The sequence below is a fragment of the Phalacrocorax aristotelis genome, chromosome 12, assembly GCF_949628215.1.
Source record: "Phalacrocorax aristotelis chromosome 12, bGulAri2.1, whole genome shotgun sequence".
NCBI lineage: Eukaryota > Metazoa > Chordata > Aves > Suliformes > Phalacrocoracidae > Phalacrocorax > Phalacrocorax aristotelis.
In genome coordinates this window covers 20,552,016-20,577,812 of record NC_134287.1, presented here as the reverse complement: position 1 = coordinate 20,577,812, position 25,797 = coordinate 20,552,016, and the positions used below count along the sequence as shown (strand labels likewise).

The following is a 25,797-nucleotide window of genomic DNA, read 5'->3' as shown; positions in this document are numbered from 1 at the left end:
AAATTCCCACTTACCTGAAATTCAACAGGCTTGGGATTTTCCCTCTTTGTTTGGAAGAAGGGAAGGGGCATGAATCTCTTTAGTTCTGATGTTTTCTTTAAATAGCAATTTTAAAAAGTATTACTTAAAGAAAATTGAGCTATTGGTTATAGTGGAAAAGTAAATAAAATGCTTTCTGAAATACAACGGATCAGCCAAAAGGCCATTTTCTCTCCCACCACTAAGTGCTGAAAATAACCAAGTCACTAATTGATGGTCAAAGCTGTGGAATTTACAATCCAGTTTCAAAGCAAACGACAGAAATCTTCATTACATAGTAACAGCCAAGAGAAGCATTTAAGCCTGAACTTCCATTTATAATATACAAATAAGCATTTTTTGTTACTTCTAAAGACTGAAATATTGGGGTTTTTTAAACACTGGAAGAGGAAAAGATTAATAAAAACTCAAGTGTGAAAAAGCAGCGCATAATTCACTCACTAGATATTTTTAAATGTGCAAGAGTTCTAACTTAAATGAAGCTGACATGGAAAAATAATGATTTTAAGTGAAAATTGCTACACCTTCCACGTTAAAAATAGACATCACATGACACTAGCTTTTACTGTTAGTAAAAATGAAGTCCTGCTAACATGCTTTTTGATTTAACACCTTCAGCTTCATTTAATTACCTACCTCATGCTGCTGCTTTTATAAGAAACAAGTACTCACACATTCTTGTTCACGCCATACATTTTGTGCCAAAAAAAAAAAAAAAAAGGAAGGAATTTCGTATTTGGAAACGTGATGCGAACAGCACCTCACGCCGTTGTTTAAACGTGCAGAGTGGATGGATCCCAGGCAGCTGCCCCAGAGCACAGGCTGCCTGGCAGGGCACCAGAAGTTCAATTAATAACTGGAAGAGCACCTTCAGGTGGGTTTAGGCATCCTTGCATACACGCCGCACACACCTCGAGGTCACCTCCTGTGCGGTAAGGTAGTACCTTTTCCCCTGCTACCAGAAGTACGGTCATTTGAAGCTGCAGTTAGACGCGGGACCATCAGAAGCGTCACTCAACAGCGCGGCACGGGGAGGGACCCTGCGTCAGGGCACGCGGTCCTTCTGCCGCTCCAAGGGCGGGCAAGGACAGCGCGCATGGGGAAGGGCTCCACTCTTCCTGGCTGACGGCCAGTGCAGTGGCATGGGAGGAGAGGACTAGATGCCGTCTGGCTTTAACCCTGCTCCCGGCAGAGCGACATGCTCCTGCAGAAGTGATGCTCCGCCAGCCCCGGACCGTCCTGCCTCAGCCCCACGGAGGAGGGAGAACCGGGACGCTCCTAAAGGGTCATTGGACTCCCACCACCTTGACCATTTTCTCAGTCTTTGTGGGTTTTTTTGTCACATTTATGACTGATGCTGAATTTTTCCTGTGGAGCAATCACTCCCCCAGGCAGTCCCACGAAATTTGGTGCTGCAAGGAGGGAGGCTGATCTGGCACCAAAACTGAACGCGGGGAGCCAGGCGAAGCGGAATAAAGCTGTGAGGCGCGTGCTCCCAAAGGCTTCATGAAATGAGAAAGCAAATATTCATATGCAGCTTCATCCCAAACACCCACACTGGTACGATAATGTGAATTCAAATATTCGTGCTCTGACCTCCCTCAACCTTATGTACAGGTTAACTTTGAATATCTACGCACCACGGTCTGTTGAGTGAGCTCAGACAGCAAAAGAGAAAAAGAACTTTAGAATTATAAAATACTATTTAAAATCTAAAATGACAGTCAGGGTTTTTTCAGTCATCATTAGAAAACTTAGAATCAGAAAATTTTAAATTAAAGGAACTCTTCCACTAAAGATCTATCTGATTAAATGTAATCTGCCAAGGGTTTCTGCTACTCCTGAAACAATTAAAGAACAAACCAGACAAACAAAAGCATGTAACGACCTATTATTATCCACTATTCGGTGCTGAATATATTGAACTCTTCTTGAACGGCACCATCTGATAACCAAAAAATATCATAAAAATCAAACTGATAAATCTATTGGTTGGTATAATGTGCTCATGAGTACAATCATCACAAAGTATTTTAAAGTCAACCTAGGTTTAGGTTCTAGGAGGGAAAATAATATCCAAGTAATTCTCTTCCATTTGAAATTAATTTGGCAATGCTTCTTCAGATCTCATTTAGACTCTTACCAGAGAATTATCATGACACATAGTCTAATAACCTCTTGTAGCTTTCTTTCAAAACATGATATTAAGCCCAGGAGTTCTTAACACTGTGTATGTGCGAGTTGGGAGAAAAAAAAAGTGCAAGTATCCAGAACAGTGAATTGGCTTTATTAGTATCTTGTTAAAAACAAAAGAACCCACACATCCCCAGCATACTGGATGATGATTCCAGAAGCTGAGGAAGGGAAAGCTATTTGCAACGTTATCTTGCGTTTGCTTATTGTAACCATCGAGCCAAGCTGCTACTTTGGCTCGGTTGCACAGAGCTCCTATGCCCTATTTTTCCTTTTAAAGTATCCCATTTCTGAGCCACTTTCTGAAAACGACAGACTGTGAGGTGCCTCTCAATTGCTCGCTCATTACCTCTTTGCAGAACAAATATTTAAGAGTTGGTAAAACATATCAAGGAAGATGACCAGCAGGGCAAACCCTTGGTTTAGTAGCTACCCCTACCCGTGAAGCCCCATGAAATACTCTGTATGTAAAAGCACAGCAGTAACATGCAAAGTCCGCTGGACGAAGTATTATTCTAAATTCATGCATGTCTTTACAGTTCTCAAGCTTCGTAAGATACGTGTAGCATTCAAAGTGTCTTGAGGGGATTAAATCTGCCACCACTCAAAGGAGGACAAGCAGTTAATGAACAGGAATAATTGCAGGTCTAAACCTTAGGACCATCTTGCTACTTAAAACTTTGCAAGGAGCCAAAAATAGCAAAGGTTTTCTAACAGGAGAAGAAAAAAAATCTCAAAAAACCTTAGTTCGCTTTTTTCCCCCTTCATATCTAAAACTTGAACTCAGGAACACCAGCAGTTGGGATCATTTTATCCCTATGTGTTTCCTTCTAGTTCAGGAAGAGATGTTCTCCCCAACATGCAATTCTTTTCTTTAAAGTCACTGTCATTTTCTTGTGGCAAATAAAAGGCTTAAGTGTCACAGAATAGATCAGAAATATTTTGAGAAGGTGTTAACTACAACTGAGCAACGAACGTGTGCATATTAGTCTAACGCACCAGGGTGGTATTTTTGAAGTGAGTGCTGAATAAGGATCATTCTCTCCCCAGCAAAATTAAACGCACCATCTCCCTTGGGCTTTAGGATGAAATACAACTCCAGCAGCCTCCCCCTGATTTGGCAGAGATGGCAGGGTACCGAGACCCACGTTCCCAGGAGGAGAGCAAGTGCCGTCCACGCTTTAGGGACAGAAAACGGGTTTGTCAAAGGAAGCATAACACTAAAAGACAGAACAAGCGGAGTCACAGCAGATGCTCGACACAGTCACCCAGCCCAAGCCCACCTTCCTCGCTGCAGGATGCCTTCACCAAAAAACAAACAGGCGTCTTCAAACATATGAAAACCATATTTTAGATTAAATAATAACGATTAAAATGGTAACTATTTTAGTACTGGAAACCATTCTTCCACCTCTAGACCCCAGAAGAGATTAATCATGATACAAATAGACGGGGACCACTCAGAGAAGCAGCAGATGCTTTTGGGGTGGCTGGGAGGGGGCTGCACCATCTCACCCCTACATCCTCCGCATTGGCAGCTTCACCGGCGCAAAGGCTGCTGCTCAACTTCTCTAGGGTAAGCGATCACGAATACAGAAATAAAGGAGAAAAACAGATCCATTAATTTCAGTGTCCTGCCAACCCCCCTACTGTTCATCAGTTCTCAATATGGCACCTATGCCAAGCACAACATTTCTTACTAGTAACGGCTGGGATAAAGTAACCGCTGCGGGGGATGCTTCCTCTCCTCCCGCCACGGAAACCACCAAGGGAAAAGAGCACCCGCTGAAACATATTCCTTCAAGGAATCTCAGTCTTTTGAGTGAGGAAAAAACCCCGTGTTATTTTAAACATAGCCAAGTACATTCATTTTACTCCCAGGTCCAGTTAATTTGACAGGTACAATACTAAACCAAAAACTCTGCAAGGTCTTTACTGAAAAGGTCAGTACATTATGCAACGAGGTTTTATGGACAGCAAAAAACGTTCCCTCTATGTGCAGAAACTGAATCTTTATATAATTTATGAATGTGTCTATTTTATTTAAAGATGAAGACCAATCTTTTGGGCACCTGAGTTAATTTTGAAAACTGGCTCCTAAGGAAGTTCCACACTTGGAAAATTTTTATCCTCAATCTATACATGATAAATAGTGGGAGGTTTTTTCTATACACAGAAATGTTTGGCACTAAAGAATAACAAAATTGCTCCAATTTGAATTGAATCGCTCATTCCATCCCTAAATAAAAATCTTTTGTTGTTCAAGTTGCATGTCTGGACTCTTAAAACTCTCTAAATAAGAAAGCACAGAGTCCTACAGGAAATGTATTAACAGTCAGGAAAAGTACCACCAATTCCTTCTCATCAAAGCTTTTCCTACTGTTCAGACTCTTCTTGAAAGAAACCACGTATTCCTTCTCCTCTTAAAAATATAATTGCATTCAACCACTCTCCTCATCACAATATCCTATTTGGAAATGTAAAACGGTTACCGTATTCTGTAGCAACACATACTGAGTAAATATGTTAATGATCGGTGCCCCAGTTATAAGTGCAACCTTTAAGTCACGCCTACTAATAATCTCTGTGAACACGGCAGTAATGCAGGCTCGAACACTGTACATAGGCAGGGGTTTTGGAAAATGAAGCCATGATTTCCAAGTTTTTTCGTCCTTCCTCCTGCCAGCCCATGTGTCCGATATTACTCGATAGTCTGGAAAACTGCATTGTGTCCCTGTGTTTTCTGGAGTTTTCTATCCAGAATCCTTGTCATCCTTCCGACCACTTCCCCCCGTTGTAAAAACCACACCTCCATCCATTGTAGCTTGGGACGGATTTTAAATAAGAGATTCTGCACTTGCACCTAATTTGACTGATGCAACTCGACTGGTCAATTATGTGAGTGCAAAGAGCCTATTTTCATGCATTTATTAAAAACATTTGTGTTTTTGTCTCTATATGCTTGTAGAAAGCCTAGCAGGATCCTGCAATTAAGCAAAATTTCAATAATCTAAAAACCAATTTTATTTTGGCTTTGGGTTATGTGTCAGTAAGAATAACTCTCAGGCAACTGAAGCCTGTACTACATTTTAAGGTTCACAGTTACACAAAACTTGCTTCAGTTCATAACTGCTTCAGTGTCTGCACGCTATTGATGGATGGTCCCATACATAGCTGAAGTTAATTCTGAAAGCACAGTATAGATCTGACAGGTACTGCTATGACAACCATGGAGCAGAACAGCCTACATTTCCCTGGAAGCTCCAAAAATAAACATGTACAAGCCACTCCAGCAACAGTAAAAAGGTACGTGTTTACCAGATGGATGTCCCTGATTCTCCTTCCTCCTGTCTGCAAGGTTCTTTTTTGTTTTCTTTTGCACACAGTAAAATTAATGAAGGTTCTGGGCTGGGTTTTCAGGAGGAAACACACCTCCACCCACCCACCAAAGCCAATGCAGCACTAGTGGGGAGCAGGTAACACCCACCAGATTCCCTCTGCAAGGCAAGATATATTTCCTCTGGAAAAAAGTACGTAGGCACAGGAAACCTCATTCTCACTGAGAAGCATCTCATCCCTTTTTCTCCAACTTCAAAAGGCAAAATAAGCAGGTATTTTATGTAAATATGGGCATTAGACACAAAAAATAGAACAGAAAACATCAAATTCATTTTTCATAGGCCACTCAGCTTCCACTGGCACAGCTGCGGATGAAAGTAGTAGCTACAAATGAATATATCATAAGGTCTACCAAAGGAAGTCATTGTCTCAAATGCCAAAAGTAAGACCAAAGAGTAAATTATTTTCATTTACAAAAACGTAGAGAGGAACTGTTTTCGTGTTCCGAGTTATGTGTTTAAGAGGAACCTAAGTTTAAGCTTGTCAGCTTATGACAGAAGTTTAGAACGATTTCAAAACATTTCTGAATCATTTCTAAACATGATCCAGAAGGGAAAAATATAAACAATACAAAATCCCTGCTTTTTCAAAAACTGCTTTTACAGTTGAAACTTCTTGAGCGCGTTTTCCTGCAGGAGATGCCTGGAGTGAAGCCTCTGCCTCCAAAGCTCTCCTCATCCCTACCCTGAAACACAGGAAAACCCCCTGACTCCTCGCAGCTATTAAATACAGCTTGCGAAGTTTATCACAGAGCGCTGCGTGACAGAAATACCACCGTGGCTGAAGATCAGGCCTAAATTTCATTATCAAGCACCTGGCGGATTGCTACAAAGCGGCTGCCGCAGTAGCTGTCACCACAGCTGATAAAAACGCTTCCTTTTAATCTAGTGATATCATGCCGTTACCTTAATAGGAATAACTCTTCCTGAAAATCTTTAGACATATAAACCTTATGGCAGAAGTAACTTAAAGGTGCCCAAGTACCTTAAACAGAACTATTAGCGATTTCCAACGGCAACATTTAAAACTACAAGTAGCATTTTCTTTTAAAGTTGACTTAGCTCATCCTTATTTTTAGGCACGTGATCACAAATACGTTTAGTAACCACTTGCCAGGGGTTTCCCAGGCTTCAAAATTCTGAGGCAGGTGGTGGAACAGCAAAAGGCAGGGGATTCCCTGCTCGGACCGCCTGGCGAGGCACAGGGCCAGCCTGTACCAAACTGGTGCTGCAGACCCCACAGACGTGCTGCTACCTGCCGCTGGGAAGCAAACCTCCTCGTCCCAGCCCAGCAGCCACCACCCAGTACAGAGTGGGAGGGCTCCCTCGACTCTGTGGAGATCATTTAGTCTATTCTTAACAGATGCTTGTCAAACTGTTTTGAAATACCTCTGCTGCTGGAGACTTCAGAACCCCCGAGCAAACCACCGCAGCGCTCAGTGCCAGACTATTTCCCCCAGCCTCGAACTTGGCTGTTTCTTGCTACAGTTTATGACCGATACTTCTTATTGCAGTTCAAGTCGGCTGTGCAACGAGTATTCCCATCCGCAGTGCTGCAAAATTTTATGTCTCTGAAGACCATTTTCTCTCTTTCGGCCCCTCCATCTTCTCTCCTCTTTAGATTTACCCAAAAGCAAAGGCCATTTCAAGCCAATACATGGATGAAGACTTAATTACTAAACGCTATTTGGATATTCTGTCCAATCAACCACCCCCACAAGTACTGTCCCGGTAGGTGTTGGCCTTTTAGGCGTTCAGCTTTTTGGTTGAAACACAGTCTCTTGCTCTTCTCCTAGAAGTAGCTCTTTCAATCGTAATGCGCTATGGTCTGTTATTCATTTCTGTCATCAATGATTTTTCCATCTCTGCTGCTTGGATATCGTTGTTTACTGTAAAACAGCAGCTCATTTGGACCAAAATATGACAGTGAAATGAAAAGCCATAGCATCAGTTTGAATTGTCTGCTACCCGCTCTGACAACTTACGTCGCACAGCACCTGATGCACCTGCGCTGCGACTACCACGCCTTGCCACGGCTATCGGCACTCGGCAACACAGTGCTGCCTTCAGCATATTTGGTGGCAAACCAAAGGATGACATGAAACCGGGGACATTCAAAACCTCAGACTCGTAATTAACAAATTGCTTTGCTAAAGGAACAGACTCTGTTTTTAATTAAATTAGAGAAGCCAATAAATAGAGTATTAAGCGGCACATCTACGAACAAAAAAGTAACAATTATCTCATTAGATATGAAGACTTTTGTGTTCGTTTCAGCACGATAGGTGGTAACGCAACGTGACTAGCTGTGTTATTGAAACAAAGTCACGCTGAGCACGGGAAGTAATCCTGTGCATGGCACAGCATACTGCAGGGACGGGAAAGAGAGAGCACCCCGACGTTTTGATGTGCCGTACCAAAAACACGCACACAAAGTATGCAGAATGAGAGCAATTTCTGTGACTATTAACGAGCGGGCATATATTTATGTATTCAGGAATCCTACTAGTAAAGTGAGGTTGAAAGAAGTGTAGTGCTAAATTTTAACTAAACATGTATTTGTAAGTATTCCCCGTAACGCCATCTTTCACACGTGCTTCTCCGTTTCCCCTCTTCCGCCGTAGCAACAACTCTATCTCAGCCAGTATATATTAATCCACTGTTAACTACCTGGAAGCAAACCGCTGCGTGGAGAGGAGCCGCCTGGGCTGCCCCTGCCATGAAGGTGCAGAGGTACCTCCCTCACCACAGCGGCACCACCAGCGCTTTGGGAGCTCTCTCCGCTGCACGCAGAGGGAGCTTAGGGCTCTAACTTCTAAGTAGGTATTTATTTTTTTCCTTTGTTTCACTCTACCAGATACATTTCATGCAGGGAAACGAATGAACTCATGAACATTCTGGATATAGTTAAAAATTAGCTCACTTAATTTGGCTTATGGCACAGAAATACTCGATCTGCAGCAAGACGTGCTTTGCAAGAGTGACACAAAATGGCATGCTCCGAGTTATTTCTACTGAGAGAATGCGGTAGCTTTAAAAGACAGAATTTGTTCTTATTTTTTCCCCCCGTTTTCTTCAATAAGAGTTTATAGGGGTGAAAATAAATGGACCGGATGGACAAGAAGGTATTTTACAAGGCAGCTTTCTGGGTCTGGAAACCACATTAGCATCAACAGGAAAAATGAAAAGCACTCGAATCAATTCAGAAGCATTTACAAACGGGCTGGTGTAATGAAAATGAACTTGTAAATTGGAGAGGAATAACCCCCTTTAGCACTTCTGCAGATATTCATAAACACCAGAAAGTCTTGAAAAACATTTTTGTTTTTAACTTTAAATACTACTCAAATATTCTACGGGTACTGAGGTTATTCAGTAAGAATCAAAGATCTTAACACCTCATCTCATTTCTGCTTCTTCAGGACTTAACGTTCAGCAGGGGAAAATGACAAGACTGGTTTTAAGGATCAGAAAATCAAAGCCCCTACCCCACCTGCGCACCTCTGCATCGCACTTTGTATTGCTCCGTATTTTCAGAGTGAGAAACTGCCTGGTGGGAATACCCCTGTGCTTTAAAGAAAAACCGGTGGGGAGGGAAAGGCTGCTTCTACACTTTTGCTCTTTCATTTCTATGGCCATAATTCCACAGTTTAAAAAAAAAAAAAAACCCACAACAAAACAAAACAACAAAAAAACCCCAAACCCAAAAATCAAGGTCAAATCTCCACGCAAATGAACACCAAGACGTCATCTGACAGTACCGTGAAGATAATGTAAGGAAGACCCGTGTTCTTTACATCAGGGGGAAGAATCACGGCAATATTGCTCACACCACTGTAACTGCCCTGTGACTGATTAACTGGCATTAATAGACCTGATAACCCAGACCTTCCCATTCATATTTCAATCTTTTAAAAAATCCAGCAACCTCCTGTCGAAAAGGACGCCAGGTAACATACGCTGCAAGGGTTTCCAAAGCACCTGCAACACGACTCTCGAGACAGCTGGAGTTCTTGGAGCAAAACAACTTTCGAAACATAAAAAATAAATAAAAACCAGGAAACCCAAGGGGCTTTAGCTCTTCCTCATCAGCTACTGTCAAAGGGCTCTTCATTTAAAAGAGCAGGTGCTTTGCAAGCTGCAGCCACGCAGGAGTGTGCATCCACAACCAATGGGCAGAGCTCAAAAGATGGCTGAATCTCCTAACTCATATTTATTAAGAATGGGTTTTATTAGGCGGTTAAGGAGACTTCAGAAGGCAAGATTAAAGTTACAGTGCATTTTTATAATGAGAGTACGAACTATGCTTCAGGATTTTATATACGTAAGCGCTGACAACTTTACAGCCATGGTAGCTACCAGTAAGCACAGAAGAGATTTCTCCAGGCAACTAGTAAATATAATGTTTTTTCCTTATACTTTCATCACAGTACACATAAAAGCATTTGACACACTTAATAAATGTCACAAACATAAAATATCGCACAAAGGCATGCTAAATAATGACAACATTGCAATTACTGAGCAAAAAAAAAAAAGGGGTGGGGGGGGTGGGGGGGGATTAGAAGCATTTACAGCCTGTCTCTTCATTACCAGGCTGACAGAATCTGGGTTAAAAATGCCCTTTCACTTCTTTCTTGTTAATACCACTGAAAATATTCCACAACATACAACTCCATGTCAGCGTAGGATAACCACTAGTTTTTGAGGTAATATGCAAAACACATTATTTATCCCCAAAAGAATACATCTAGTTATTGTAAGATAGGTATTGATCCCTACTGCATCTGCAGTTTGTTCCAGAATTCTGCTTCTCCAAATGATGCCACCCAAGAGCTCCAGAACAGGCCACTAAAACACTGCCCTGCAATCTCCAATGCCAATTTTTAAATAATTATTTGCATCAGAGAAGGAAAAAAAACCCCAAACAACCTAGCTGCCACATTGTGTTTTACTGTTTCCAAGCAACACTGTTGTTTCAGATCAAACATGAAAGTAGCCATCTCAGAAGGCTACAGCGCTTTTTCCTCTGTACTTACTTATTCTGCATCATGTTCATTATAACCCAGTCGAAGGGGTAGACATTCTTCCCAATGAGATTCTTGAACATGATGAATGTTTCCATCAGAAAATCCTAAAAAAAGAGAAAATATTTGGGAAAGACCACTCTTCTGGATTAAAAAAACATACAAGTGATAGCGTCAGTTATTAATGACTAGATTCAAAAGGTGTCTTACTGTTCCGCTTCATAAAAAAGCCATTATTCATATATAAGATACATAAATTATACTAAGGCGTATTTATATATGATGTACATAAATCCTGCAAAAATTCTATTTAAAATTTTCAGAAATGTTAACAATAGTAATCCTACATCGTAAACAAGCCACGGTATCGCTCGGGAACAAGCCCTGGTTTGCCAGGTATCCAAAGGCAGTTTCTGCTGAAAGGAATAATTTCTTCTCTCCACCGAAGTCCCGCAGTCCCTTCGTCCTTGGGCAGCGCGCATGCGGCGTACACGCTGCGACACAGGCCCAGCCTACGGTGGAAAGTTGTTACAGGCATACTGGTACATGGGAAGAGAAAGAACTCAAGATATTCATGTTCAAAAAAACGTGTAGACATGCCACTTGGGGCATGGTTTAGGAGACATGCTAGCGTGGGGTTGGCGGTTGGGCTTGATGATCCTAAAGGCCTTTTCCAACCTTAATGATTCTGTGATTACATTAAAAAAAAAACCCGCCCAGAGTCAGTTGATGAGTTTTCCCTCCCCTTGTGAATACGCTCCTGAAATTTTCTCTTGCCTGAAATCAAGATTATCTATTTATTAAAAAATATATGCTCCAGCTCAAAGGGGATTCAGGTAAGCGTGGTGCTGCACGTTGCCCCCGACCTGGGGTAGGTGAGAGCAGTGGTTTGGCCCTGCCAGAACTAGGAGAGAGGCTCTCCCTAAGGGGAGTAGCAGTAATTGCTTCTGCAATTGAAAGCCTGACCCAGAACAAAGTTAAATCAGTAGCATAAACCAATTTATTTCTACACGGATATAAACAAACACCTCTTTGGAACAGAAACCTTGTGTACCCCTGCTCTGGGGGTGCCTTGCTCAAGCAGGGGGTTGGACAAGATGATCTCCAGAGGACCCTTCCAGCCCCTGCCGTTCTGTGAGTCTGGGATTCTTTGTACTTTACAATGTAAATCATCTTCTACAATTTGGAAATCTGTAATCGCTATTTAACAATTTGAGCAATATTAAACGCTCAGAGAAAGATAAAGGGGGGGAAAAAAAGAACTTAATGCAAGAAGTCCTTGATCCACTTCACGCAGAGATGAAAATGAACTTTTATTCCAAGGTTGGAATATTTTTTCTTTGCTACAGCTTCTCAGTAATGGTATTTATCTTGTCTATCTCTAAAATGTCAAATGCCTACCAAAAAACCTTTTCAGTGAGAAACAAATATGAAGTTACTGCCCTCATAACTATTTCTCCACGTGTGGGAGCCAGCCTCTTTGTCTCATTTTGCCTTTTGATTCGTTGTTCTTTTAAGATGTTTTCCCTGGCTCAGAAATTCACAGTCAGTGGGAAGCAGGGAGCTGCGGAGATCCTGAGGACACAACATCGAGAGCCCGAAACAACGTGAATTTTCAGGCTCTGCTGTGCTGAGCTTCCTTTGGGACGCTTTACGTCCCAGCTCCTGGTACCCAGGGAGACACCCAGGCCAAAGAGGGCCAACAGAGCATGAGCAGCCACAAGAGACACATTTTAACAACAACAAAATAAGTATAATACTCATAAAATAACTCCTCGGTTATTTTAACAAAATCACTCCCAACAACACAACATCAGTAAAGATGTTTTGACATTAACAGGATTGAGATAAAATTTGGAACTGCTCGTGGTTAATGAGATGTTACTGTTGCGTAAGGCAAGATTCATCCCAGCCACACACTCTGCTGGCTCAGTTAAATGTGTCTTCATTTAAGAGATCAAACTGCATACTTTACTGCTCATTTTTCTTGTATTTTGGTAAAAGAGTTACATAATTCCTAATAATCACGTTACATATTTTGCTGCCCAAGCATCGCAGAGTGCTTCACTTGAGCGTGTGCTTCTTTACAGCTGCAGGTATCGAGTGATTTTGGTACCGATGTTGCTTCACAGCTCAGTAATTGAAACGGCAGTGGAAGTGTCACCACGGGAAGGGTCATCGCCTACCCAAGAGGGCAGGCTGGCGCTCACTAGGCTTTTTTTTCCCCTTAATATTTTATGAATACAGATGAATACTTCCCTGATTTCTTGTAGCAAACTCTACCTTATACTTCATTTGTCACCAGTTCCAGCTGTTGAGCTTCTGCACACTTTGCTGACCAAGCTGCATGTGACGGTGGATGAGTTTTCATATACTTTGTTGATGACTCACGTCTGTTACTGACCCTGGAGATTGTGCCGCGCGTGATTTGACCTACTTTGCCGATTCAGCTCTACATTTTAATCTACTGATATTTACCTTTTAATACTCCTACTCTCACACAAGTACTTTCAATAATGCTCTGTAACAACTAATTTAATTATTGATCAAATAAAAAGCTTCTGATGCTTGCCTGTATTTTGTATTTGTAACATTACTCTCTTTTCCATTTTATCTTTCTTACGGAAAAGCAAACGGTTTATATGAACTAACCGCATATCCTGAGCAAAACCCAGTTTTTTGGGGGGAGGGTGGGAGTGGAGGGGGGAGCTATCAGGTCTTGCTGTGCTCCTGTAGAGCCTGCTTATTTTCAGTATACCTAGAAGCAGAACAAATTGTTCTGAACATAAGAAAATGACCCAAAAACCTGTACTAAAGAGGCAAGGGCTACAACACCTGATCTCTCTCCAACTACAAATACAAATCCTATTTGATACCCCAAGGAAACAAAATTCACAATAGATGGGACCCCTTCACAATTCCCATTGGTTACAGAAAGAAAAGCCCAGCCCTGTAACTGGGTAGACAGCGACGGAGGAGGCTTGGACAATTCCATCTCCCTGGATTGCTGAGCACCACACCCCGATACACCTGTATCACTATTTATACTTTTCGTGACCTGGATTTCAGAGCGGTTCTTCAATACATTCTCAAGCTTAATAAAAATAACTAGTTAAAACATGTAGGAACTTGATAGGAAATAACTTTAGGCAAAGTTGGTGAAAATTTTGGCTTTGCTGAGTCCTGACATAGAGCAGTCAGAAGTCAAATACGCTCAGCTACAGCTTCCCAGGACAACAGCTTAACCTCCACTGAGGTCCACTACTGAGGCTGTCTCTGGAAAGCCACTCCCCACCGTCGTGGATGGCTCTGGGTGGGCTGCCTCTGCGGGGTCCCACCACCACGGGGCATTCCCCCCCCGACTCTCACGTCACCTACGCAAGGAAGAGTCTGCTTAAGCCACAGAATCCCCTGCTCACATCAGTGGTCTACTCCTAAAAAAGTAGTCTAAGCTTGTCATGAAAGGCTGTACAATACTCACCAATGCACATACTCACACTGAAAGCCAAAGTCTAGGAGTGCAAAATATTAAAGGGGAAGAAGAAAACGGAGGTGCAGAAAATTGTCATCTAAAACACCTTGCGGAGTTTGTCTTTCTACAGACTTCACTGACTCCAGGACATTGTCCTGAATGCCTTCAGGGAGGAATACTTCTGAGAGACTCCACATGGCAAAATATTAACCTTTTTTTTTTTTTTTTTTTGGTCAACTGATTGTCACATATGTCTCAACTGAATATAAATTTTACCAAGTAAAAAGAGGAGAGAGATCAGTTAGTCCCAGAAATAACCTCACTGATCGCAGCTGATGTTTCACCTCAGAATGATATCAGGCTTGACAAAGAAATTCCTCTTTGAACAGATATACCTTAATGAACCAAAACAATATATTCTGCGGAGAGATACAAGACTGGTTTTATTGCATTCCACCTCATCTTCTCGTAGGTTTTTGAGGCCAGATAAGACCGTTATAAGAATTTAAACCTGACACCTACATAACACAGGCCATAAAGTTTCCTTTAGCAGTTCCAACACCAGGCTTATGACTTCTGGTTGAGCAAGAGCACATGTTGAAGATAGATTTAAGGGTCTCCAGTGGTGAAGAAGCAACCACAGCTTCACTTAAGTTATACCTTTTTCTTGTAAATTGTGTAAGAAAAACCTATTCATTTCTGTTTGAATTCATCTGGTTTCAGGTTTAAAGCACTGTTTCTTTACGCATTTGTGATGAAACCAAAAACGCTGTAATACGAGATGCAGGTATCACCTCCATATGTAGAGACATTGGGTTTGAACAAAAACACTTCTGGATCTAGGCTCTAACAGATGAGTCAAAGGGCAGTGGCTCAGAAAACTGTCAGATTAAGAAGAAATAGAAAAAAAGCACGAAAAGTTAAACAAGTAGAAGTAGAGAAGGGCTTTTTTTCATAGAATCATAGAAACGTTAAGGTTGGAAAAGACCTCTAGGACCATCAGGTCCAACCGTCAACCCAACACCCCCAGGCCTCCTGAACCATGCCCTGAAGTGCCACGTCTATATGTTTTTTGAACACCCCCAGGCATGGTCACTCCCCCGCCTCTCTGGGCAGCCTGTGCCAGGGCCTGACCACTCTTGCAGGGAAGAAAACTTTTTCCTAAAATCCAATCTAAACCTCCCCTGACGCAGCTTGAGGCCGTTCCCTCTCGCCCTGTCGCTGGTGACTTGGGAGCAGAGACCGACCCCCCCCTCACCCCAGCCCCTCTCAGGCAGCTGCAGAGAGCGAGAAGGGCTCCCCTCAGCCCCCTCTTCTCCAGGCTAAACCCCCCCAGCTCCCTCAGCCGCCCCCCAGCACACTTGTGCTCCAGACCCTGCCCCAGCCCCGCTGCCCTTCTCTGGACACGCTCCAGCCCCTCAAGGGCCTTCTTGTCCCGAGGGGCCCAAACCTGAGCACAAACCCTAGTTTCCACCCAAACCACACAGTACCAAGGAACACACACATACAGAGCAGTTCAGTAGCATCCCACCACTGAAGACAAGGCAAACCCCTAAGAAGGAGGATGGGCAAACTGGAACCACAGCACTGATAACAGTAAAGGAGGCAATGCTCCTGAGAGAGTTTCACGGGGCATCATTTCTGATGGTGAAACATAAAATACTGAACAAGATGTGGGTTTCAAATTATCAAGAAATCTCATCTAGAAAGAAATACTTATGAGAACAGTAAATTCCCATTTGGTTCTCACTGAAAAGGTTATGTAAGCCTTTCTCTTAAACAGAGAAACTGGGTTGGATCTTCATCCTTTTGTCCTAAATGATGACTCAGTTTTATTTGTGTTTAAAGAAAAAAAAAAAGAAAAATTAGTTTACACACTGTAGTTCCCTTTTATCACAAGACTAACTGTATATTGCCATTATACCTCCACACCTTCAATTATATTACTCATATCTTAAAGTCAGTTTAAGGTATCATTATCTACAATTAACATATTACACATTTAATGGTTTTCCAGGTTACTATGTATTTTATTTCCCATTAACATACATTATCATTTAATCAACAATATTAAAACATTAAAAAGGTACATTTTAATTAAAGGTATAACAAGCATTACAGCAACTGACCAAGTTTAGCTTAGCTATCTGCTCACACAAACCAGTCAAGTGGCATAACAGTAGAAAACAAGCAGTCAAACATTACACGTGCTGATGGAAAATATGATTTTAACAGTCCAAAGCAATTCCAGCTATGCAATGCAAGAACATGCAGAAAGGGATAAATATACAAAAGGTCAAGACAAAAGGAAGAAGTGATTCCTCACTTGTATCCCAGCGCGCTGCGTAGCATACAAATCAAACTCTTAAAACAAGCAATTATAAATAAACCACTTGCCAAATTTCAAATACAAAATTACTCCCTTGTTTTCACCAAGAAAGATCTGACCTATGGAACCACCTTTTAGACAGCTTAGACCAGAAAAGCGAGATTTTAAAATAAACACTTTCATTGCCATTAGAATAATCACAGCTTGCCTAACCAATATTTTCTCCCTCTATTTTTCCATTACATGTTTTAAGAGCAAAGTGCTTTTACCTCTTTCCGTGTAAAACCCTGTAATCTGTTTGCCTTTTTCAGAGCCAAATGGTTCAAACCACTTCAAAAGTACAGAAATACTTGGCTTGATTAATATTAATGCTCATGCCTTTTCTGTGTTAAAAATGTTATTTTCAGTCCCCTATCTGCATTTAGCTTGGGAATGGTTTGTTATTCACAGAAAACCCGACTGAAGCGAACTATCCATGGAAGTGCTCTGAGATCCCGAAGCAGAGTAACTGGGGAGGAACCCTTGCAATACTGTGATGTTCATCTGCAGTTGGACTTTGTCTTCACTCTCTTCTATTATCATTACTTAGTAACGCCAGATCAGGCACAAATAGATGGAGCACCAGAGGCTCTAGCACCTTACATGAAAACTGGCGCGGGGCAAAGAGCTCAAATCTTGCAGAATATAAGCAGAAGTAAGAAGAACAAAAATTAAAGACATAAAGGAAAACGGGACAGTCCAAACACAAAGAAATTACACAAAAAGACCCGGGGTTCTGTTACGTTGGGTTTGGAAGGAAGAAGAGAACCTAAAGGATACCCTGAAGACTAAAATACAGGGGAAAGCTGCCTAAAACACCTAAGAGAACTCCCCAGTACCAGAGTGGGTAATGTAACACAGCTGCTCAGGCTTCAGGTCATCCACTAATTGAGGCATCTCAGCCAACGAGCTTGGTCGCTACTTTGCAGCATGCACTTGCCATATGGCAACGATAGTTTCAGGTCATTAGAGAGTTCTCTCCTTAGCTATAAATTCTCTTCCATTATGCTCTAATTAAGTTGCGTTGTTGGCTTAGTTAGGCTACTGAACAACTCTGAGAAGACAAATTTCAATTACTGCTGCTTATTTAAAAGCTAACAGCATTTTTAAGGTTAAAATGTTTTGTATAAAATTTAAAGTGAGCAGATCTGTAAGTAAAAGCTATTTAAATGAAATTGAGACATCTGGAAGATTTAACGCTGAAAGTTCCTTTCCTCAAGAAAGCTTTTTTTTTTCTTTCCTTCTCTCCTTAAACAAAACAGATTCTTAGTAATGGCTCAGCACTACTATTTCCTAATGCTTTCTTTTAATTGCCTTAAATCCACTGGCTCAGTGCTTTCTTTTTAAACTACTGAACAGCTCTGGAGATGAGCTGTATGCCTGTGTATGGCAGGAAGGCTAATTTTGTCCTTTACAAATTCAGAAAATGTGTAAGTTATAGTGCTTTATTAATTATTTTTATATATGAAATGTCAAATGCATTTTGTTTACATTTCACACGCGCATTTAACCAGCAGTAACAGGAAAAAAACAAACACCAGCTAAACTATCTCATGAACAGATAAAGCATGCTAAACTTACCACAACATCTGACCTCATCTTTCCAAAAGTCTTGATTAAATGAGCATAATGATAGTCCTCCATCTGCCTTAAAATGGCGGTCATGCATGCAACAAAACTCCCCTGTCAAAAACAGAAGTACAAACAAATCCATTATTTAAGACAGGGCAACATAATACTTGCTCTCAAAATGTAAGATTGCTAGAGAGCACCATGTAACACAGTGGATATAATTCTATCATTTAGATTCATTAATGAATATGCAAAATGCTGTCAAGGAAACAAAAAACATCTTTAAAAGTTTCTATTTCCAATTTCATGGTTTTATCACCATCTTCACCGGAGATTTTGCAATGTATTCTTCATATAAAAATTGCTCAGGCATTAAAGGCTTTGGAAGGTAATAAACACCGCTCCTAAAAATATCACACAATACCAGGATTTGCATTTGGGAAGTCGACACTCTGCTCAAGGAAGAAATCTCTCCAAAATCATTATATTGAGCATCACAGTTAAACCCCAAGTTTTAATTTCATTGAGTGGTATTTGCAGGTACTGTGATGCTTAAAAACCCAAACCAAACCAAACCCCAATGAATTCCATAAAAACAGAATAGCAGTACCAAACATATCTTTCTCAAACCATGAAAAAAGTGAAAAGTGCCAAAAAAAAGTTTAATCTTTCCTTCTGGCAGGTGAAAGTATCGTAGTGACAACTCAAACCCACTTCTATGGCTACCAGATGTTCCGATCCCATAACTGACTTCTCTGCTTGTCCGTCCTCCTTCTCAGCCTATCTGCTAAAAACCTGTTGACTGACTCTGGTAAGAGCGTCCACACCTTTTCTGGTCTTTAATGAAGACAAAAATGTTGGCAAAAATCAGCAGAATTGATAAAAATAAAAAAAATATTCTATATACAGTTTCATAAAATTGTGAATTCCCCCTCTGTGCCGTTTTCAAGGTTAGTCTCTGCCATGCACAGCCTGGCAGAACGCTCAGGAATTTTCTCTTCTTTCTAAGCATAGCACAGAGTTCTTATTGTTACCTGTAAGATCTGCATTACTTTCAATTTAAAATATTTATTTCTACATCAGTCTAAGTAATTGAGATCAAATGCGAAATGACACTGGGTTATCTGTGTGTGTTATGAGCCCTCTTATTTACAGTCTAATCCCCCAGCCTCTGCCAGATAAGCACTCCTTGAATTTGCTTTTCTCCTATGTAATGGAGTTTAGATCTGAACTCCCACATAACTGATTTTGTCCATGCGAGAGCATTATTTTTTCTACACGATGCAAAGGTACCTGATGAGAGTTCTTAGGCATACGCAAACGGCATGAATATGAAAGGGAAAGGCCACCCGAGCTGCCGCTCCGTGACATCAAAATAACTTTATAGCGAACTACGACAAGAATAGAAGCTGTGGCTGCACGAAGATAATGTTTACTACTATGAAATGTAAATAAGATGAGATCATCCCAAAAATCTCAAAACATTAATTGTCAAAACACCATATAACAAGCACTCTGCATAACAGACACTGTAAAGGGGCTAATGTGTGCAAGCAAATATTCAATAGCCCATATTCAGTCCTATTTCCCCTAATGACGTCATCAATCAAAGTGATGCTTCACTGCTCGTCAGAATTATAAATTTTTAAAATTGGCTGCTTAAGACTAGCCTGCAGATGTAATTCAGTCCATCACTTCTCGTAAGGTTCTGCAGATGGCTCGTAAATGCTCAGGAGAGCTGAAGACAAACTTTGTTTTGCTCATGGTATCTTTTTACAGACACTCGCTCACTCACGCAATCTGTGAAGTCCTTTGCGTTGCAAACACATAACCCTGTCTTTACCTTCCTTCACATCAACCCCACGTTTGCAAATCCAGCCCTTTCAGGTAATTCATCAGGCAACGTACAGTCTCTGCTTCCTTCTAACAATGTTATTTCTATAAGCGGCTAATAGCTTTGGTCGTATTTCTGTATTTCTACCCATTTGGTGAGTAATTTAATATACACGGCTGCAACGGTCAAAAGATGAATTTCATACCTAAGGAAATTATCATGGCAACCTTGCAGGTGAAAAAAATGAACGTGGAGCAACTGTTAAACTTCCAAATGCATTGTAGTATGGATTTTTAGATATAGGAGCAGCTACAGATGCGGATGAATTTAACTGCCATCTCCTCTGCATCTTCTGGGGACCCTCTCCCTTCCCCTGGCTGCTCAATGGGATGGCTGCTTGTACACGAGCCCTCTCTTCCCCCTCCAACACCCTCGGCTCCTGCCAGGGCAGCCCAAGCCTCCCCTTGGAGCAGCACACTAATTTGGGGGGAGCTGCTACGACTGTCCCCGTAAGCCAGGGAAAACGATGAGACAGATAATGAAGCGAGAGGTAATTACAGAAGAATATCTTCTTAATTAGCATGGTGACAATCGGAAAGGACACGGGAAAGTTTAATGTCTGGTGGTTAAACACTGCTTCCATGTGAAAGTGTGAAAATATGAAAGCGTGTCAAAAACCTGGAACGGTTGCTGGAGAAAAAAAAAATAAATACAGAAAAATAAAGCACCTTAGCAAAGAGAAATGAAACATGAATATGACGAGATTCAGCTGCGCAGTTAAGTTTTAGTTAAAGAAAATTACAGAAACTTGCTAAATGTTGTCATGTCAGCTTATGCTGAGCCCCAGAAGTGGTGCCGAGCAGAACAGTTCAGGGTCCTTGACAAGTAAATCAACATTTTTCCCTGTTTCCCTCCATAAAACAATGACTCATGCTCATCTTCGTACTCTCTTGGTAACAAAAAACCTTTCCTTCACTGACATAATATTGTTCCTTCAAGCCTCCATTGCATTACACACGAAGACATCTCTGTTACAACATTTATCTTCAGATCCCCACCTGCCAAACAGTGTTTAAGCCCCTGCTGGTTAGGAAAATCTAGTTAATATTAGGAAAAAAGTCCACTACCAGTCATCTGCTTACTTTTCGTAATTTTCTTTGCACTTAGTGAGGTATTATTTGCAGCCAGCATGCTCTTAATTACAATGCTAATAAAAATTTCTAATTATTTATAGGCAATATTTGTACTGTAGGTGCTTTTAATATGGTCTATTAACTATTTAGCAATAGCTAACAACATTATTAAATTTTAATCGTAAGTTGATTTTTAATCTTTAGTTGGATACACAGAAAGAAAATACCTAATTCTCTAAAAAAATCAATTTCAATTTTAACTGTAGGAGTAATTGCAAACTTACATTTATACAGCAAGTAGCGCAAGGGCAACACGGGGGGCTGCCACTGCCCTGTGCAATTATTAGCGATTTATTCACTGAAATAGTGTCAAGGTTTATACTGAAAGTCTTTCGCACCCTTCCCTACCGCCAAGCTCAGGAATGAAGTAGTCACACAGTGACTAAGATAATTACTACACATCGTGGTAGAGGAGCGCATTTAATGCACTTTGTGAGCAGTTGAATGCAATTAATTTCTCTTCTACCCAAAAGCAGAGGTGCTGGATTCATTCCTTCTTTTCAAACCAGGTACACTGAGGCAAGTGGGAGTTTAGTATTCCCAAAGCAAAACCATGGGAACCAGGGCATCCGCAAGCTGGTCGTAAGGGAAGCCAGCTCCAGCTCCAGCTCCCATGCTGGAGGACTGGTAATTCAGCTCCGTTAAAAGAAAAATTTAAAAAAAAAGCCAAACAAAACCAAGACAAAATAACAAAGAAGCTGATTCTTCTTTGGAAACATTATTATTCAGAAAAAACATTCTGTATTAAAAAAAAAAGACCATGCAATTCCAAAATTTAATCATCTTTCTAATTCCTGTAAAACACAGTTCTGAAGGAAAAGTCGGAGAGGCACACAAGTCCTCAGAAAGTACTTATTTTCTTAAATTATCTTTACAATAAAATAATGAATGTTCAAATAGCCCTTTAACAGATATGAGCAGGGAAATTTTAATATCAAATAATCCCCACAAGCAATACTAACACTGAAAAATTTCAGAATGAGAAGAGAATTCCCTGCAGGAGAAACAATACATGCCAATGCTCTTCTCCCTCAGGGGTAAACCAGCCTATTTTAAACAGCCTTGTCCATTTCCTTCCAGGGAAATCTCTAAGCTGGAAATATTAAGCTTTTTATGTATAGTGAGAAACTCTAAGAGAAATCCAAACTACACTAAGTGAAGGGATGTTTCATTATAATGTCCCTATTACCATGATCAGGAACAGATCCATTTATTTTTCAACGAAATTTTCCTTACATGACCTTAAAAGACTACAAGAGCTAAAGAAATAAATGGAAAAATAATTAAAAAAAAACAAAAACAAAAAAACCCCAAAACATTAGAATGAACTTTTCACTACATTTTCGCTTTCAGAACATTTTCATAGAAATTACTTTGTTGAAAATGGTTCGAGTCCCTCACAATCAGCAGTTTGCAAGGATATACAAAGGCAGTGAGTTTCTCTCTTTGCTCACTACATGTACTCTCTCTATATCACCAACAAATCAAGAAATAAGAATCCGTTGTTATCATTTCTAGAAGCCACGAATGAAATTGCCACCACTTCTGGACTCACAAGATAAAAAACCATCTTTAAAATGCCCCACATTTCAACTTTTTGGTAACTGCGGAGCACCTCTCCTGTGAGGCCAGGCTGAGAGAGCTGGGGTTGTCGAGCCTGGAGATGAGAGGGCTGCGGGGAGACCTTCTGCGGCCTTTCAGTACTTAAAAAGGGCTTGTAAGAAAGACGGGGACAGACTTTCTAGTAGGGCCTGTAGCGATGGGACAAGGGGTAATGGTTTTAAACTGAAAGATTTAGACTGGGTATAAGGAAGAAATTTTTTATGATGAGGGTGGTGAGACACTGGCCCAGGTTGCCCAGAGAGGTGGTCGATGCCCCATCCCTGGAAGTGTCCAAGGCCAGCTTGGACTTGAGCAACCTGATCTAGTTGAAGATGTCCCTGCTCATGGCAGGGGGTTGGACTAGATGGCCTTTGGAGGCCCCTTCCAACCCAACCCAACCTATGACTCTATGATAACCCAACATGGATACGACAGAGGATCTTCTGGCATTTCTTGTTCTGAAGAACACTTTATATTGTATAACATATAATGACCCAGTAGCATACAGCTCACCACTAGCTACCAGTTAAAATGCCCCAGCAAAGGTTCCTGACCACACCACCACAACAGTCAGTGAAAGCACGTGAGGAAGGTTTAAGACCCCACAGCAAATACGGCAAAACCGGGAATGGGGATCACTCTTTATGGACATAATTCAGCTCCCCAGGAGCAGAACACCTCACTTCTGCTCACGGGCCTCTCTTGGCGCTGGAGAGAGCACTGCGCTCGAGGACCCTGCACTGGCCAGCGCGCGGCGGATGGGAGTCACAGCTGTCGCGGTATTCGACAAGTCCGCACAGCACCTAGAACGAGTTTGACACAGACTCCTTAAGAAGCATCTACCTGTGCCATCACGTGAGTAAGGACAGGAATCAAAAAACAAATATAGATAAACACCCCTAAAGATACATACATATATATATAAATATATATGTATATAAATTCATACATGTATTTCTTATAGTATTAAACATTTCCTTTCCTGTAATAGAAAACCTGACAGTAAATTCCTCAGCACCTTTAGAGAGAAAGTTATTTCACAGATACAGCAACAGAATGTAAACAAGTGCAAAATGTTAACATCTATCACTTTTTTTCTTCCTGAACGTATGCTACCTTCCATTTCCTTAGGCCAAATCCTGCCTTCTTGAACACAAGTAAATGGAAGGAATAAAACATGCAAGTCTTTTTCCTTTGAGAAACAGAAGTTAACGTTTGTAATAATGTGAGTGATAAATGCTTTGGGTTTTTTTCTCCTGCTGCCACAAACATTATTACAGAGGCATCAATTTAAAAACGAAGCAAGATCCACTAAGGTGTTTTCAGCTGACAAACTCTGCTCTCAGAGCTCTCAGACACGACGTGCCACCTCCTTTACCCAGTCTGATTTAAGCAGCTCAGCACTTGCCTAGTTTCTGCCTAGCAGAAACCCCATTTAGGTCAACCCAATTCAGAATTCAGAAGACTGATTTGGAAGCTTATTGGTGAATATTAGTTTATTTATTCTTGCATAATTTGTTTTACCTCAAAACGTATTCTATAGATCCAGATTCGATCTCTGACAGTTCAATCTCTATCAATCAATAGAAAACTTGTTTTAGCTGGAAATCCTTTACAGGACTTCAATGCTGATTACTACATCCTGACTGGCTAAGCGCTCTGGTTCCAAAATAGAAAATAATGTAAATTGAGCTGATTTTCCTGAAATTTTCCATTGTCATAGGTGGGGTACAGAAGAATAACATTTAGGTGTGCTAAGCTTGTCACTGGGATAATGATGCAGGGCTGCTCCAGGGTTGGGTCAGGCTGCTCAGAGCTTTGCCACGTTGGGTCTTGAAACCTGCAAGGGTGGAGATGGCCTTGCATTGAAGACCCTGGCTCTGACATCTCGACAACCTGGGGGGCTGCTGCTAGGTGCCCCCAAAGCCTCCCTGAAGGCAGACCAGAGCCATCCTTCTACTGCCAGAAGTCACAAGCTCCCAATTTTCCCCATCTCGGGGACCTCTCCTGCGCCGTCAGGAGACCAGGATCTGCCAACCCCGCCGTCGCTGCCCCATCTGCTCACCCCTTCCCACAGCAGAGCAGACTCACACCTGTCTGGGGTTTCCAACCCCTTTGGTGCAAACTGCTGCATCCGTAAGCTCTTACAAACAACACAAATTGGGCATTTTACATAAAAGTGAAAATTTAAGAGAGGTCAGTTCCATGCTGAGCTGCTGTGGGAACTGCTTAGCGCAACTCTGATCTGGCAAACCAGTGAGCAAAAATTTCCCAAGATACGCTTTAAGTCAACAAAAGCTCCTGCAATTAACAAAATAATTTTGTGGATGCAAAATAAATGCAACAAAAGTATGTTTTTGAGTTTCCTATCTTGTGTTTTACTGGAAAAACTAGTTTGAGAGCTACAGAGAAAAAAAGCCATACTGAAGTACCATAATTACACATTTATTTGAGAAAGTATTTTATCTGGAAAGGCTGGCTCTTAGCAAGAAGTCCTTGTCCAGAGGTTTCCAAAGTTCTTTCAACTACCAACTGCTAGAAGAAGACCAAACCTACAGCCGCCTTCCCCCGTGCCAGGGGCAGCTCTCCGTTACTCTGCCCGGGCGGACCCACAGGCTCCCGATCCCTCCCATCTCAGTGAGCCCCAGCAAGGTTAAAATACTTAACCAGCTCCCCTTCGACACCCTTCTGTGCTGTAACACTGCGATGGGCTCTGATCTACTGCTTCTAAATGAATTCTGAATAAACAAAATCCTGATTATTGTTTCATTTGAAGGAAAATCCTGTATTGCCAAAGACTGGGGAAAAAGAACAACGACCCTCTGAATACAGGGACACCTCTCTGGCAGGGACAGCAAAAAGGATCTTCACAGAGGTCAAAACCAGAACCCAAGATCACGACAGCTCAACTGAAATCCATTTTGTAACAGGCTTATTTATTAGAAACTCAACGATACGCACAATGAGAATATATACAACGCGTTCCCCAGTTTGAAAGTGCTTTGCACTAACTTTCGTAAAAGGCAAGCAAAAAATTAATGAGACATTTTAACAACACCACTTATCAGTTTTCTAAGGCTCTTTTTCAAAGAAGTCCAT

General features: G+C 41.3%; 1 protein-coding gene across 2 annotated transcripts in view; it reads right to left on the bottom strand.

Annotated features, from left to right (window-relative positions):
* DOCK1 (dedicator of cytokinesis 1) overlaps positions 1-25,797 on the bottom strand; it is a 322,979-nt gene that overhangs the window by 119,786 nt on the left and 177,396 nt on the right. For both annotated transcript variants that reach the window (XM_075107665.1, XM_075107666.1), the window contains exons 28-29: positions 18,079-18,180; positions 10,670-10,764 (exon numbers count right to left, since the gene is read on the bottom strand). In XM_075107665.1, coding sequence (XP_074963766.1) covers positions 10,670-10,764; positions 18,079-18,180 — 197 coding nt within the window. The remainder of the gene's footprint in view (positions 1-10,669; positions 10,765-18,078; positions 18,181-25,797) is intronic.